At 44.4% G+C, this 14,268-nt stretch overlaps 2 protein-coding genes across 4 annotated transcripts in view; both read right to left on the bottom strand.

Annotated features, from left to right (window-relative positions):
• LOC109413973 (uncharacterized) overlaps nt 1–5,321 on the bottom strand; it is a 122,809-nt gene extending 117,488 nt beyond the window's left edge. For 2 of the 3 annotated variants that reach the window (XM_019687706.3, XM_062854109.1), the window contains exon 1: nt 4,635–5,321. The gene's annotated coding sequence lies outside the window, so the exon portion shown is untranslated. The remainder of the gene's footprint in view (nt 1–4,634) is intronic. The other variant, XM_062854110.1, reaches the window with a different exon arrangement.
• A 3,028-nt stretch (nt 5,322–8,349) lies between these two features.
• Nucleotides 8,350–13,701, bottom strand: LOC134286947 (uncharacterized). The gene has a single exon (XM_062848660.1). It carries the CDS (start codon nt 13,699–13,701, stop codon nt 8,350–8,352), a length of 5,352 nt encoding a protein of 1,783 aa, XP_062704644.1.
• Between the last annotated feature and the right edge of the window lie 567 nt (nt 13,702–14,268).

Raw genomic sequence — 14,268 nt, 5'->3', positions numbered from 1 at the left:
GAGAAATCTCTTTCCGAAATTAACGAATGATTTTCTGAAAGAATTCCCGGACGAATTCATGAACATATTTTTAAATAGGACTCTTCGACTGGAAATGATTTGCTACGGAGATTCTGTACAGAGTGAATTGATGAAAGTGCGCTGTCCCTCCAAAAATATTTTAATAATTAACTTAAAAACTAAATGCATAGGATCAGGCCCGTGCACAGAAGTGGCGCCAAGGGAGGAGTTTTTCCCTATTTCGGCAAAAGACGGAGGGGCGCCTAGTATATAAAACTTTGATAATGGGAGGGGTTAAACACCCAACCCCCCTTGTGCACGGATTTGCATAGGATACAAAAAGCTCCAAACAAACTGTGGCACTATTGATGAAACAAATATCGATAGACAGCTTTACTCTTGAAAAAGGCCAAATAAATCAGGCCGAAACGTCGGGCAATGCAAATTTAATCGTTTGAATTCCCTAGACTGAGAAAGCCAGAAGCTCTGTAGCATATTTTTGAAGGAATCCCTGAAAGAACATCTGGAGAAATACTTAAACTTCTGTAAATGTTCCTAGAAAAGGCTCATGAGAAATTTGCAAAGGGATTTACGTAAAACTTTCTAGTAATTGTTTCTGAATTTCTTAAGGTATCCGAGAATTTCATGGCGACACTCCATGAAGAAATTTATAGAGAAGGCCCTGAAAGAATTTTTGCTAACCGATGGAGGAATTACTGAAACAACCCTGGGATTACTTTGTAAATAGAATTCCTGGAGTTATTTCTGAAGGGGGAACGTCCATGTATTACGCTACGCTTTGAGAAAAGAGGAGTTCTGAAAAGTGTGATAACCAAAACTTAAATTGTATGTCCCATACAAAAAGTGCGCCATAGAGGGGGGTTGAAAATGGACATTTTTTGCGTAATAGGGTCAGGGAATTTCTAAGAAACCAACGGAACCATTTCAGGAGGCTCTACAGTATCGGACAATAAAAATGCACCAAAGCCGTTTCCCCATACAAAATAGTCAACTTTAGATTGCTATATCTCAGTTATTTCTCAACCGATTGATTTCATTTTTCTGTGACGAACTACAAATATTTCAATTTAAAAAAAAATATATTGACAAATTTCGGTGATAACAATTGGCGCAATAGTTACAGACGGTTATATTTTGACAATAAAAATGCACCAAGACAAAAAGTCTTATAGCAAAAAATGCAGGAGTAAAATCATGTTGGTCTTTTCAGTAAAGTTAATCGTTGTCACACAAGAAATATATTTGTCGAAGACACCATAATGATATGACTTAACAACGTTTTTCTATAAAAATTAATGTCTTGGTGCATATTTATTGTCAAAATTTAACCTATGTGTATTTTTTTATCAATAGGTATTACCAAACTTTTTCAATAGTTTTTCAAAATTGAAGTGTTTTGTAGTTCGTCACAGAAACATGAAAACAATCGGTTGGGCAATAACTGAGATATGGCAATCTAAAGTTGACTATTTTGTAAGGGAAAACGGCTTTGGTGCATTTTTATTGTCCGATACTGTATGTATACATTCTTTGGAACATTTATGGAGGGACGTATGACATCCCTATAACTATTTCTGAAGGAACATTCGGATTTTTTTTTTGAAGAAATCCTTGGAGAAATTTTCTAAAAGATATCTGGACTCTTAATTTTCAAAAACGCTGTTACAATGTCTTGATTCTGTGCATGGTTTTCTGAAAAATCCCCGGAGAAATTTCTTAAATAATTCATGAAGGATTTTCTTACGCATGGAAGGTTTTCTAGAAGAGTTTCTGGAGGGTTCTTTATGGGAATTTTTGCAGAAAATTTCATGGACTATATGCCTCCAAGAATGTCATAAATTGCCAAATCTTTCAAGAGATATACAAAGAATATGTAAGAGAATATGTTTCTGAACCTCATGAGAATACTGCCAAGAATCTCGTTGATAATTCGTTAAGAGTTACAAAAGGGACTTGCTTAGTACATAAGCAAGAATAAGAAAGGATCTTCAAAGTATTGCAGTGAGAAATCAATAGAGAAAGTCATAAAATAATGTTACATAAGATTTAAAAAAAAGAACTCCTGAAAAATACGCCTAAAATGTATGCACAAAAAAAAACAAACAAACTGTTAAAAATCACCACAATGATTGCTATCAGGTTTGAACAGGTGGTTTGAAAAATTCTGCCGAGAAAAAAATATTTGTTGTTTCCTCAACGGCGTGGGAAATTTTGTTAGGTGGCGTGCAAAAAAAATTAACAGCGACGCACCGGGTCAATTTAACTGGTGGTGGCGGCGGCGTGGAAAAAACATTGACAACGACGGCGCGGCGTGGCGGCGTACACGTCTACTAATATGCCTCCTAATTTGGGATATACACAGTGACTCTTTACACAAAGTTATATACGTTTTCAAGAAAGCACTCGCTCAAACGTTGTTTTTGGCTTAAGTAGTTTCATGAATTCTGAGGGAGGATGCTATTGATAACGTGCCTTTCAATGTCATTAAAAGGCGCATGGCGTCACAAGCTCTCATTAGAGGGAGCTTTCTTACGCTTATGCATTTTACAGTGCCCTTTTCAACCCCCGGTGGGTTCCATTATAGGCAACGTCGATACATAATTTCAAATGCGTATTTCACTGGAACAATTTATTAATTTTGTATGTTTGACGATCCTAACATACAACATAAAGAGGGGACATGAAACTGGTTATAGAATTTTACTTTGGGACAAACTTCGATAGCTTAGAGGGTCCATTACTGGTACCCAAACCTTATATCTATTTTGAACAGAGTGCTTCTAATTTGGCCTAATTCAGTAAACATGTTGCATTATGCAACATTATTAAGTGTAGTAGAAAAGCTTACTGCTGCAACTGAAGGCATGAAGTTTAAAACTTCATGGAATATAAGACGCTATGAATAAACTCAAATCGATCTTGGAATGACACTTCCCAAGCAGCACCTGCAACATCATCCAAAATGTGGTTTTCTATGCTTTGGTCTAAAAGAGTTGCAATAAAAGCGCACGCAACTTCCATCTTGTCAGTTGAGTTGCATTTAAACTCCGAATGTCGTTAAGTTGCAGCTTTGTTTCATAGGAATTACCAATAACATCGTATTTAACATCGATTTATGGAGGCGGAGCTTACATATTCCTCACAAGTCAGCTTGCATTAAATGTGCTATGTAACACACATGAAACATCTTACTCTGGTTTGTTTGTTCAGATTAGGTTCCAAATGTGTTGCGGAAAACTTGCGCGTCTTTTCATTTTGACAGCTTTCTAACTTGCGCCAAAGACGGTACAATGAAGTAACGCGTAACTTCAGCAGCTTTAATGGTGCATTGAGCAGCAAATCTTTCACAGAGCTTCTGGTGTAGTGTGTAAGGTGAGTGGTTAATACTCCTGGTGTCCATGGTTCGAGTCTGAATATATTTTTTTCATTTTTTTATCATTCCTTCTAGCTCAAGTTGCACAACGATTTAAAATTTGCGCTTTTTGCGTTTCAAAGAAGAAGCAATTGTGTTCTGTTGTCCTTAATTTGAACTGTGAATAAATTGCACTGATGTTGGCTTGCTGGCTACTGGCTACTGTTGGTACTGGCTTTGAAACAAGTCGTGTTGCTTGGGTTAATATTTTAAGAAGTCTATATATCTTGTTTTGGTGTTTGACAGGCTTAGCAATAGATCTTTCCAATACGATCCATACGATTGAGTTTGGAACTTTGTTTTAGCATCTTCAAAATACAGTCGGTGACAAAAGTTAGTAATCGAATGCTGGTTTTCCATACAAAATGCTCAAGTTTGGAACCTTGTATCTCAGCGTAGAGTGGTCCAATTTAGCTGAATTTTCGACCACGGTCTACAAATAATGTGAATATTGATTTGACGGGATTTAATTCCATTTCGACGGGGTGCAAAAAAGTTTCAGAGGGTGGTACTAAGACAAAAGTAAGTAACGTAAGAAATTTTCGATTTTGTTAGGTTACTTACTTTTGTCTTTGAACCACCTCCTGAAACTTTTTGACTCCAATCCGGAACACATTGAAATCCTGTCAAACTAAAATTCACGTAATTTGTAGATCGTGGTCAAAATTCAGCTTAATTCGACCACTCTACACTGAGAAACAAAGTTCCAAACTAGAACTTTCTGTATCGAAAAACAGCATCCGATTACTAACTTTTGACACCGACTGTAGGAGCATGTTGCTTAACAGTGTTAATGATTCACCGTCTGAATGTTTTGACCTGTTAAACAATTTTGCCAAAGTATCTAAAAAATCCAAAAAATAATCCGTAAGATTCGTTCATCCCTAAGGATCTCATGAGACGTTCTCTACTGTGAGCGGTTATAACTTAACCAGTTATAAATAGATGAGCTTCCGGTTTACACACAACTTAAATATCACGTATAGATTCTTCATTAATCAAACCAGTTAAATTGTGGTTCTAGCTTCGGTAATACTTAGAGTGCAAATTATTGCAAAGAATCTCTTCATACGTACTTCTCACATACAAACGTTGCCGGAAGCACTAAAAATTTCATTTCGGGAAGCTCTAATTTCCAGATTTTAAACTTGAACTTTCAACAGATCTTGATCCACTCTAATGCATATATGCATCAACTCACTGCACTGTGCCCAAAGGTACACGTAACGTAACGCGCGTCTGGGCCTCTAGAAGCGAAAATCACCCGGTTTCCTTCGCTCGAGTTACATCACTTGTCACTAATTAGCGCATTGAATGTGTCGCGCCGCGCTCACTCAGAAGGACGGACCGGAGTCAGGTTGCTGTTTTCTTGGCAGAGGTTTTTCCTCTTCTCTGCTTCCCCATGTGCAATTTCCCGCGCGCTCGGAGGAGTATATTCGCTACCGCACCACTTTACACTCTTTCATTCTCCACACAAATAGCGCGTGCAATCAGATCTTTATCGTATGGCATTTCATTTGAATTCAAAGCGTCGCACCCCGTCCTACGATCTTGCACTTGTTTTTCTTCCGGAACTGCTCTGGAGCTTCACACCCTTCCAGTAAAAGAAAGCACTTCTCGCTTGTCGGTTGTCCCACAGCCCGCGTTCGCAGCAAAAATCACGTTTCCCGAAAAGCGCGCGCCACTCACTATAATTGGCAAAAAGCTGAAACACTAAAAACACACTTCGTAACTAACCGAAAAGACACGCGCGCACGACGCGGCGGCGGGTCAGGAAAATGCGTTTGATTCGAATGCTGGCCAAAGTGCCACTGACTGACTTGCACTACCCCGTCCGACTGGCGCAATTTTCATCTGTTGGCGTTTTCGCAAAAGTGCGGTGCGGCGGCGGCGGTTGTACGCCCCGAGTCGATCGACGACGACGACGACGGTTTTGCAGAGCACAGAGCGTGTAGGTTGGAATACGCGCGCACGCTTTGCCGCAGCAGCACCGACCGGCACTCAGCTGGGAGCCATAAGTAACAAATAAGCAACCCCCTCAGTTGAGTAGAGCAGCAATGTGGGAGGAACTCACGGAAATTGGCGAACGATGCCGGAGTGAGTTGTTGTTGTGTGTATAGATAGTAGAGTAAACATAGATCCGCGGACACCGCTGACTAAAATGTTTCAAGCGTGTAAGTAGTAATTTTCAAGAGTTCGACGGTTGAATATGACGTCATGCGCTCCATTGATGTTGTCCAAATCGTGACGTCATGCCAATGAGGTACAGATACAGGTGGCGCAGATAAACATTGCAAACCACTAGTTGTCTCTTTTGTTCTACCGCTGATCAAATGCAACTCAATTAGTGACGTCACTAATTGAGTTGCATTTGATCAGCGGTAGAACAAAAGAGACAACTAGTGGTTTGCAATGTTTATCTGCGCCACCTGTATCTGTACCTCATTGACGTCATGCTCGTTTGGATACAGATTTTGACAGTTCGTTTGGATACAATGGATTCATCAACACGGATCTATGTTTACTCTACTATCTATAGTTGTGTGGTGCGACGGTGGCTACGCAAACAGTGCATTGAAAGTTTAGAAAAATCACGTTCAACCAAGCGTTCAACCGATGTTGGACAGACACACCGGACGCCCTGTGTTCGTTTTATAGGACAGTATTTTTAAAAGTGGAAAAAAAGGTTGTTGCAAGGATAACATAGAGCAATGCGGGGCAAAAGTTCGCACGGGGCAAAAGTTCGCAGTGGGTCTTTCTCTGCGCACGAGTTAAGAACCCAAGCATGGGTGCTTAGTGCATTAGTGCTGTATGGGTTCGACACTTGGTTCGACACATTATCAGGTTAGTTACTCGTCAGTACAAATTGGAACGATTTCGTTATGCAGTAGCAGAGTAATGCAGAAAAATGTGTTTTTAGCTGTTTCGATGTTATTTCTGGACCTTATGGAATAAGAATTTGTAATAGTTTTAAGAAGAATTACATATCCTTTTGATGTAGGAGAATCGTCATTCCATAGTAGTTTTAGTTCTAGTTCTAGTAGTTCTAGTTCTAGTTGCATAAGATGATAAAGTGGAGGCCTCCCTTTAGGCGCATGTAAAATGTACGCATATTGCCTCCATCTCATTCAACATCTTATACGATCACTGGTTGACTGGGAAGAAACATTGTTAAAGCCTCGACAGTGGGGCAAAAGTTCGCACTACATTTCTGAATAGAACATCAATAAAGTGTATGGGGATCGGCTGTGATTGTTGTTATGTTACGGGGATTTTCGGCTTCCAGTCTTCGCGTAATCATAAACGGATTTATGCTCTACACCTGACGTTTCAATACATGTAGCCGAAACGTCAGGTGTAGAGCATAAATCCGATTATGATTACGCGAAGACTGGAAGCCGAAAATCCCCGTAACATAACATCAATATAGTTACAGAATATTTGAAGCAATAACGATTTCGAATTATTTGTGTATAACATGTGTAGTATGCATCCTCAAATCGTTTCGACAGAGGGTTTGAACTTATTTTTGGGAGAAAATCGATTATAAGACAATCATTGTGTTCGTTTATTTAAAACAAAAAATGAAAAATGGATGAAAAAACATTTTTTCGCCATAATCGTGGCATCCTTTGAATTTTTGTGGGAATGTTTTTTTTTTTTTTTTTGAGATTTTACCCCTGAGGGTGGGAATGTTATGTTGATCTACTATTCTGGGAACTTTCATAGCTTAGTTTGTAAAATCACAGTTATAATTCGTTACCATACTAACGGAGGTTAGATTAAAATTACGGTTCCGTTCATTAGTTTTGCGCCACATTTGATTTTATTTTCAAGTATTTTGTGTAATACCACTATAATTTTCCCACAATATAGTTTGACTACTTCAATAACGCTGGAAAGGAAAGCTCCTAGATGATAGTTGTAGATGTATTCATAAAATACACTGTATACCAAAGCTGAGAACCAGGCCGTGTTCCTGTTGGTATGTGATGCCATGAACAGAAAGAAGTACTACGTTTGAAGCTAACATGATAAAGACACGTTTAACGAGAAAAAACAATATTATTCTCTATTCGTTGAATAATTATTTATTGAAGACTGTTAGGTGCGAACTTTTACCCTGCATTACTCTAAGACATGTGGTTTTTGAGTAGAATTTCACATCGGATGAAAATGTGTTTTCCTAATGACAATGGTTTAAAATTTGAAGTTGATGTCTTCGGCGAAGTTGGCACAAATTTTCTAAATGGAGAAGAACATGACTATGAAGCCCATCCACTGAAAGATTTTTATTGTCACCAGATGGCGATGTAGTATAATTGATTTCATTTAAAAATATTTCAGCCCAACATATTGATACAATTTTATTGTTTTCTGCCTTTATCTATGGGAGCATCCATTAAGCACGTCACACCAAAAATTGTGAATTTTCGACCACATCCCCCCGCCCCTTTGTACGGATTTTTCCTATACTTAATACATTGCTTGTCACACTTTTGAAAACTCGCGATAAGCTTTGAAATGTCTTCAAAATTTGTTAGTTTACGAATGCACTTTAAGTGTATAAAAAAAATATCACGGGTATTGTTGGGGCGCCTAGTTGCCCCAAGGGAAATGGTCTGGGATGGGAATAGTTTTCCTTACGAGGAAAAGACAGGATTTCTCCGGTAAAACTATTTATTTGAACAAATAGAGACTTAACTAGACCCTTTGCCAGGTCATAATGAACTATGCCGCTGAGCATGGAAACGGCTGGTTTTATAGGCCTTGACAGCAGTTTGTATCCTTCCAGAAACTGCTGCCATGGCGATGACGTCGATGCGGTGCTGTGGTACGGCGTCCTTGACACTATTTCGGGATTTCAATGTGTTGCTGTGATCGGTACCTTGCTGACCACGTGGTTGCCGGAGCGCTTAGTTTGGGCGCGCACATAATGCCCCCGGGCTGGACAGCACTTCCGTCGAAGCATTGGCATCAGGATGGCGGTTGTCTTCTATAGGTAGGATGGATAGTTTTGATATGGCGCGGCGGTAGATGGTTTCACCAATCTTGACGTGCACCGCTCTTACGAGGTTGTCGGATCCGGGGTACACGTTGACGATCCTGCCCATCTTCCAGCTTTGGGACGGCAGATCCTTTTCTTCTACCAAAACGATCATTCCAGGACGAACGTTCGGGTGTGACGCTTGATCTTTGTTCCGGGGTTGCAGATTTAACAGGTAATCCTTTCTCCATTGTTTCCAAAACAGCTCTCGGAGGGATTGCAGGTACTGCCATCGTGACAGCCGGTTCATCGAGACTCCATCGTAGCTGGGTTCCGGTATGGCGATGAGGGGACGACTGACAAGAAAGTGGCCAGGGGTAATCACTTCGGGATCAGAAGGGTCAGCAGAAATTGAAAACAAGGGTCTTGAATTGAGAATCGCTTCCACCTGGGTCAATACCGTCGCATATTCTTCGAAAGTCAGTTTGGCATCCTTCAGTGTTCGCTTGAGATGATACTTGGTACTTTTCACGGCCGCTTCCCAAAGGCCACCGAAATTGGGTGCATCTGGAGGAATGAAGTACCAGGTGATCTCCTTTGGTTGACAGTACTCAGCAATGTGGTCGATGGCTTCCCGATTCTTGAAAAGCAGAAACAGCTCGTGCAGCTCAGATTTGGCGCCCTTGAAGTTGCTCCCGTTGTCCGAATACACCTCCTTACACAATCCACGTCGACTGGTGAACCGTTGGAATGCTGCAAGGAATGCTTCGCTGGACATGTCGGACACCAGTTCCAGATGCACAGCTTTGGTCACCATACAAACGAATACAGCGATGTAGGCCTTGACGAGACGTGGTTTGTATCGGCCCTCCTTGACAAGTACTGGACCAGCATAATCTACTCCGGTTTTCTCGAACACATGTGCCTGGGTCACTCGGCACGACGGCAGACTTCCCATTAGTTGGCTGGTGCTTCGCGGCTTACATCGGAAACACCGTACACAGGTTCTTGTTATCTTTCGTACAGATGATCTGCCATCCAGCATCCAAAACTTCAAGCGGAGAGCGGCTAGTAACCCAGACGGGCCAATGTGCAGGAGCTCTTGATGGTAGGCTTGGATGATGAGGTCCGTAATCGGGTGTTTAGGTAGCAGGAACTGGTGCTTACTGGAGAACGGAAAATCAGAATGTTGAAGTCTCCCTCCGACTCGCAGAATTCCGTTGTGGTAGATTGGACTAAGCTTGGAAATTCGTTTGCACGGCTCGTTGGTTTCCACTCGATTGATTTCATCAGCAAGCGCTTCATGCTGGACGACCTTTACGATGAGTTCCAGAGCGCTTCGTAGCTCCGGAATGGTTGGATGGCGACTGGTGACACGTCTTGAGGCATCTTTCTCTTGACAGTTGCGGGCAAATCGCTGTACTAGAGCGACCACTCTCTGGAGCTTCCGGAAAGAACTGTATCTCGAGAACACAGGTAACTCGTCTTGGTTAATGGCGGGAACTGCGACAATCGGTATCGCTCTCATCTCTGGGATGTCCTCGTCTGGAAGATCGGCGGGTTCTTCCACGTAGTATTCTGCACTCTGGAGGAACCTGGGTCCTGTCCACCAGAGCTCGTTTGTTCTCAGGATCTCTGGTAATTGTCCGCGGGATACTATATCCGCAGGGTTGTCCTTCGTCGGAACGTACATCCATTGCACGTTGAGTGGCTCGGTGAGGTGTTGGATTTTTTCAACTCGATTTCGCACGAAAACTTGTAGAGATGCCAGGGGTTTTCTCAGCCAGGCTAGAACGATTTGGCTGTCCACCCAGAGGACGATGTAATTCACGTTGAGGTCGAGTGACTCCGACAGTTTGGAAATCAAACGAGCCAGTAGCTGCGCTCCTAGCAGCTCCATCCGGGGAATGGTGACTTGCTTGGTAGGAGCCACCTTTGATTTGCTACTGATCAACCGAAGACTTGCTGTACAGTCGGGGTAGACACAGCGTAGGTATACCGCTGCTCCATAGGCCAGTTTGGATGCGTCCGAAAACCCATGTAGCTCCATAGCTACGTAGTTCGGCGTTATGATGCACCGAGGGATCTTGATGCTGCACACGTTTCGTAGAGAGCTGCGGAATTGCAGCCATTCTTGTAGCAAGTCGCCTTCCAGATAAGCGTCCCATGGTATTCCAGCCAACCAAATCTTCTGCATGAACATCTTGGCGATGATGACTACCGGTGAAAGTAGACCAAGTGGGTCGAACAGCTTGCTGATCTCGGACAGGACGGTTCGCTTTGTTGGTGGTTTGGAATCGTCCATCAGATGATTGGCAACGAAGGCGAATTCATCCCGCTGCGGGCTCCAGGTCAAACCCAGAGTTTTCAGCACTCCTTCGCAGTCGTCGCTCAAGTTCACCAGCTCTTCACGATCTGCTTCCGGGATACGTTGCAGGACTTCGGGGGAATTGGAGCTCCACTTGTGGACAGGGAGCTTGGCGGTTTCCAGCATTTCCAGAATTTGGGTCTGGCACTCGATGGCTTCAGCTACGGTGTTGGCTCCGGACAGGACGTCGTCAACGTAGCAGTCTTCCCGGATGATTTTTGACGCCGTTGGATACGCTTCAGCTTCGTCGATACTTAGTTGCATCAAGCACCTGGTCGCAAGGAATGGGGCACAGGCTGTCCCATACGTCACGGTGGTTAGTTCCAGCACTCGAAGGGGTTCCGCAGGATCGGCGCGCCAGAAAATGCGCTGCATGCACGAATGATCAGGGATGACGTTGATCTGCCGGTACATCTTGGAAATATCAGCCGTGAAAACGATGAAATGCTTCCGAAAGCGCACCAGGATGGAGAAGATGTCGTTCTGCACGGTTGCGCCTACTAGTAGCGCTTGGTTCAGGGAAATGTCGGATGGAGATTCCTTCGCTGATGCATCAAAGACCACGCGGAGCTTCGTGGTGGAGCTTGATGGACGTAGTACCGCATGGTGAGGCATGTAGTACCGAGGTTGGTTCGGGGCGTCGAGATCCTCGCAAATTTCACGGCAATGTCCCAGGGCCTCGTAATCGTCGATGAACTTCTTGTATTGGAGCTTCAGGGCAGGATCTTTCTTCATCCGTCGTTCGAGAGTCAGGAATCGACGAAGAGCCACTTCTCGGTTGTCTCGCAGCTGGGGAGGAAATTCACGAAAAGGCAAGGACACGACATACCTTCCATGTTCGTCTCGGTGCTGGGTGGCTTGAAAAATCCTCTCGCAAACGTGCTGGTCGGTGGGCTGGTCAACATCAGAAACTTCTTCAACTTCCCAGAACCGTTTCATGGTCTCGGTAAGCGTGGCGGTAGTAGCGACGAAACACTGTTGGTCGTTTTGTTGACCTTCAACGTCTCCAGCTACCACCCATCCAAGGTGCGTCTCCTGCAGGTCAGGCAGATCCGGTCGCAGCTGCATCCGCCCCGATTTGAGGAGGCGCAGGAACGGGGTTACACCAAGCAACATGTCGATTTGGCCAGGTGTATTGAATTCGGGGTCGGCTAGGAAGACATCAGCAGGAATTGACCAGTTTGAAATATCCAGACGGGCTGTTGGAATGTCTTCTGTCACCTTGGGAATCACCAGACACTCGACCATGGTTGCAAAGTCTGAGCATCTGGATTCAACAGCAACGGTGATCTTTTCGTGGGCACAGGTCCTGGCAGCACCAATTCCGGTGATCGGCACAAGCGTTGGAAATCGTAGGACCGAAAGACTATTGGCCATAGCTTTCGAAACGAAGTTCATCTGGGATCCGGAATCCAGCAGCACACGACAGGGCACCTTCCGGTTGCAAAGGTCCCTCAGAATCACGACAGCCGTCATGAGCATTGCGGTTTTATGCTGCGGGGGTTGAGTGTTGGGAACGGCTGTGTTTGATGACGACCGTTGGAAAGTTTGCATCTTGCTTGGGGCTTGCTGGGGAACTGGAACATTTTCTTCGTTTCGCACTGGAGGGTCGGTTTCCTCTGGGATTTGCTTCGGTTCTTCATGCAAGAGGGTGTGGTGCCTACGCTGACACTTTGAGCACGTCTTTTTGGAGGGGCACGCGATAGATCGATGCCCGGAGCGAAGACAGTTGAAACAAAGATTCAACTCCTTTACCTTCTCGATGCGTTGTCCTAGCGACCACTTGTTGATTGTAGGGCACTCGAAATGGCGATGAGCCTCGCCGCATAGCAGGCATAGCGTAGGTTTGACAGATGGCGTCGCCACGTGGGATTTTTGGCTTGAGGAAGGTTTTACGTTCGATGGCTTGGAGGTTAATTCCTTTGCGGGACCGGATTGGTACCGATTCTGGAATCTCTCCAAAACTTGGCACTCACCTTGCAGAAACTTGATGGTTTGCTCGTAATCAGGAAGCTTGCCGTGCTCTTGCGTTCTCTCCCACAGCTGGAGCGTTTCGTCGTCCAGTCGTGCCGTGATGATTTTTGTCAGCAAAAGCCCCGACATGCGGTCCACGTTGAGGCCTTGGCACTCGAGACCGCCTACGTGCCGATTAACAGTTTTCACTAGCTCCAACAGGTCCTTGCTGTTTCGTTTCACAATGGTTTCCAGCTCCAGCAGGCCGGTCAGGTGCGTGTCGACGATGACACGCGGGTTTTCAAATTGCTCCTTCAGCTGCTTCCAGGTTTGTTGGAAGTTGTTGTCCTGGAGCATTTTCACGGTAATCCATCCGAAGGCGTCACCAACGAGTGCCTTGTCCAAATGGTGGAGTTTCAAGGCGTCGGAATCGTGACTGCTTACCACGATATCCTCGAACATCGTCCGGAATTTTGGCCAATTTTCCACTTTACCGTCGAAGCTCGGGATGGGAGCTCGCAACGGCTGCTGCTGCAGGATCACGTGGGGGCTGCCGGATTCATGCGCCGGGGTGGCACTCTTGACAAACAGCAGGGAAAGACGCTCAAGTCTATCGAGCACCTCGGTGTGAAGCACATCAAAAGCCATTTGGATTTCATCCTGCTCCTCCAGTTTCGATGATGGGGTCGCCGCCAGGACTTCACGATGAGCTTCGACGTATTCCTGGTAGTGCAACTCCACCTTTTTCGAGTACACTTTCAGCAGCGACGCACTCACCTTTGATGCATCATCTTCTGCTTCTTCCAGGGCACGATTGATTAGGGTAACCTTTCGCTTGATTTGGCCACGTTGGTGAATGAGATTCTTCATTTCGTCCACTTCCTCTGCCTCACGCTCTACCTTCTTGTCCTTCTTCTTGCTGGACTTTGCTGCGGACTGTGGGGTGTGGTCCAAGCCCATTTTCACCGTTTTTTCACTAGCATTCACTAGTCGAGGAAACGCGCTCCACTGGTCGCCTTGTTGACCAGGAGGGGGAAAGGAAACGAAGAGTTCCGCTTCTGCTGATCGCCTCGTTGACCAGCAGAAGGCTTCGACGAAACCGGGGACTGTAAGCCGGTCTCTCCAAGGGTTGTTATCCGGTTCCGATTGGACCAAATGTTGGGGCGCCTAGTTGCCCCAAGGGAAATGGTCTGGGATGGGAATAGTTTTCCTTACGAGGAAAAGACAGGATTTCTCCGGTAAAACTATTTATTTGAACAAATAGAGACTTAACTAGACCCTTTGCCAGGTCATAATGAACTATGCCGCTGAGCATGGAAACGGCTGGTTTTATAGGCCTTGACAGCAGTTTGTATCCTTCCAGAAACTGCTGCCATGGCGATGACGTCGATGCGGTGCTGTGGTACGGCGTCCTTGACACTATTTCGGGATTTCAATGTGTTGCTGTGATCGGTACCTTGCTGACCACGTGGTTGCCGGAGCGCTTAGTTTGGGCGCGCACAGGTATCTTCATTTACATACAATTCC

The sequence above is a fragment of the Aedes albopictus genome, chromosome 2 (assembly GCF_035046485.1).
Source record: "Aedes albopictus strain Foshan chromosome 2, AalbF5, whole genome shotgun sequence".
NCBI lineage: Eukaryota > Metazoa > Arthropoda > Insecta > Diptera > Culicidae > Aedes > Aedes albopictus.
The sequence above is the reverse complement of the archived record's forward strand: the minus strand, read 5'-3'. Positions and strand labels throughout refer to the sequence as shown.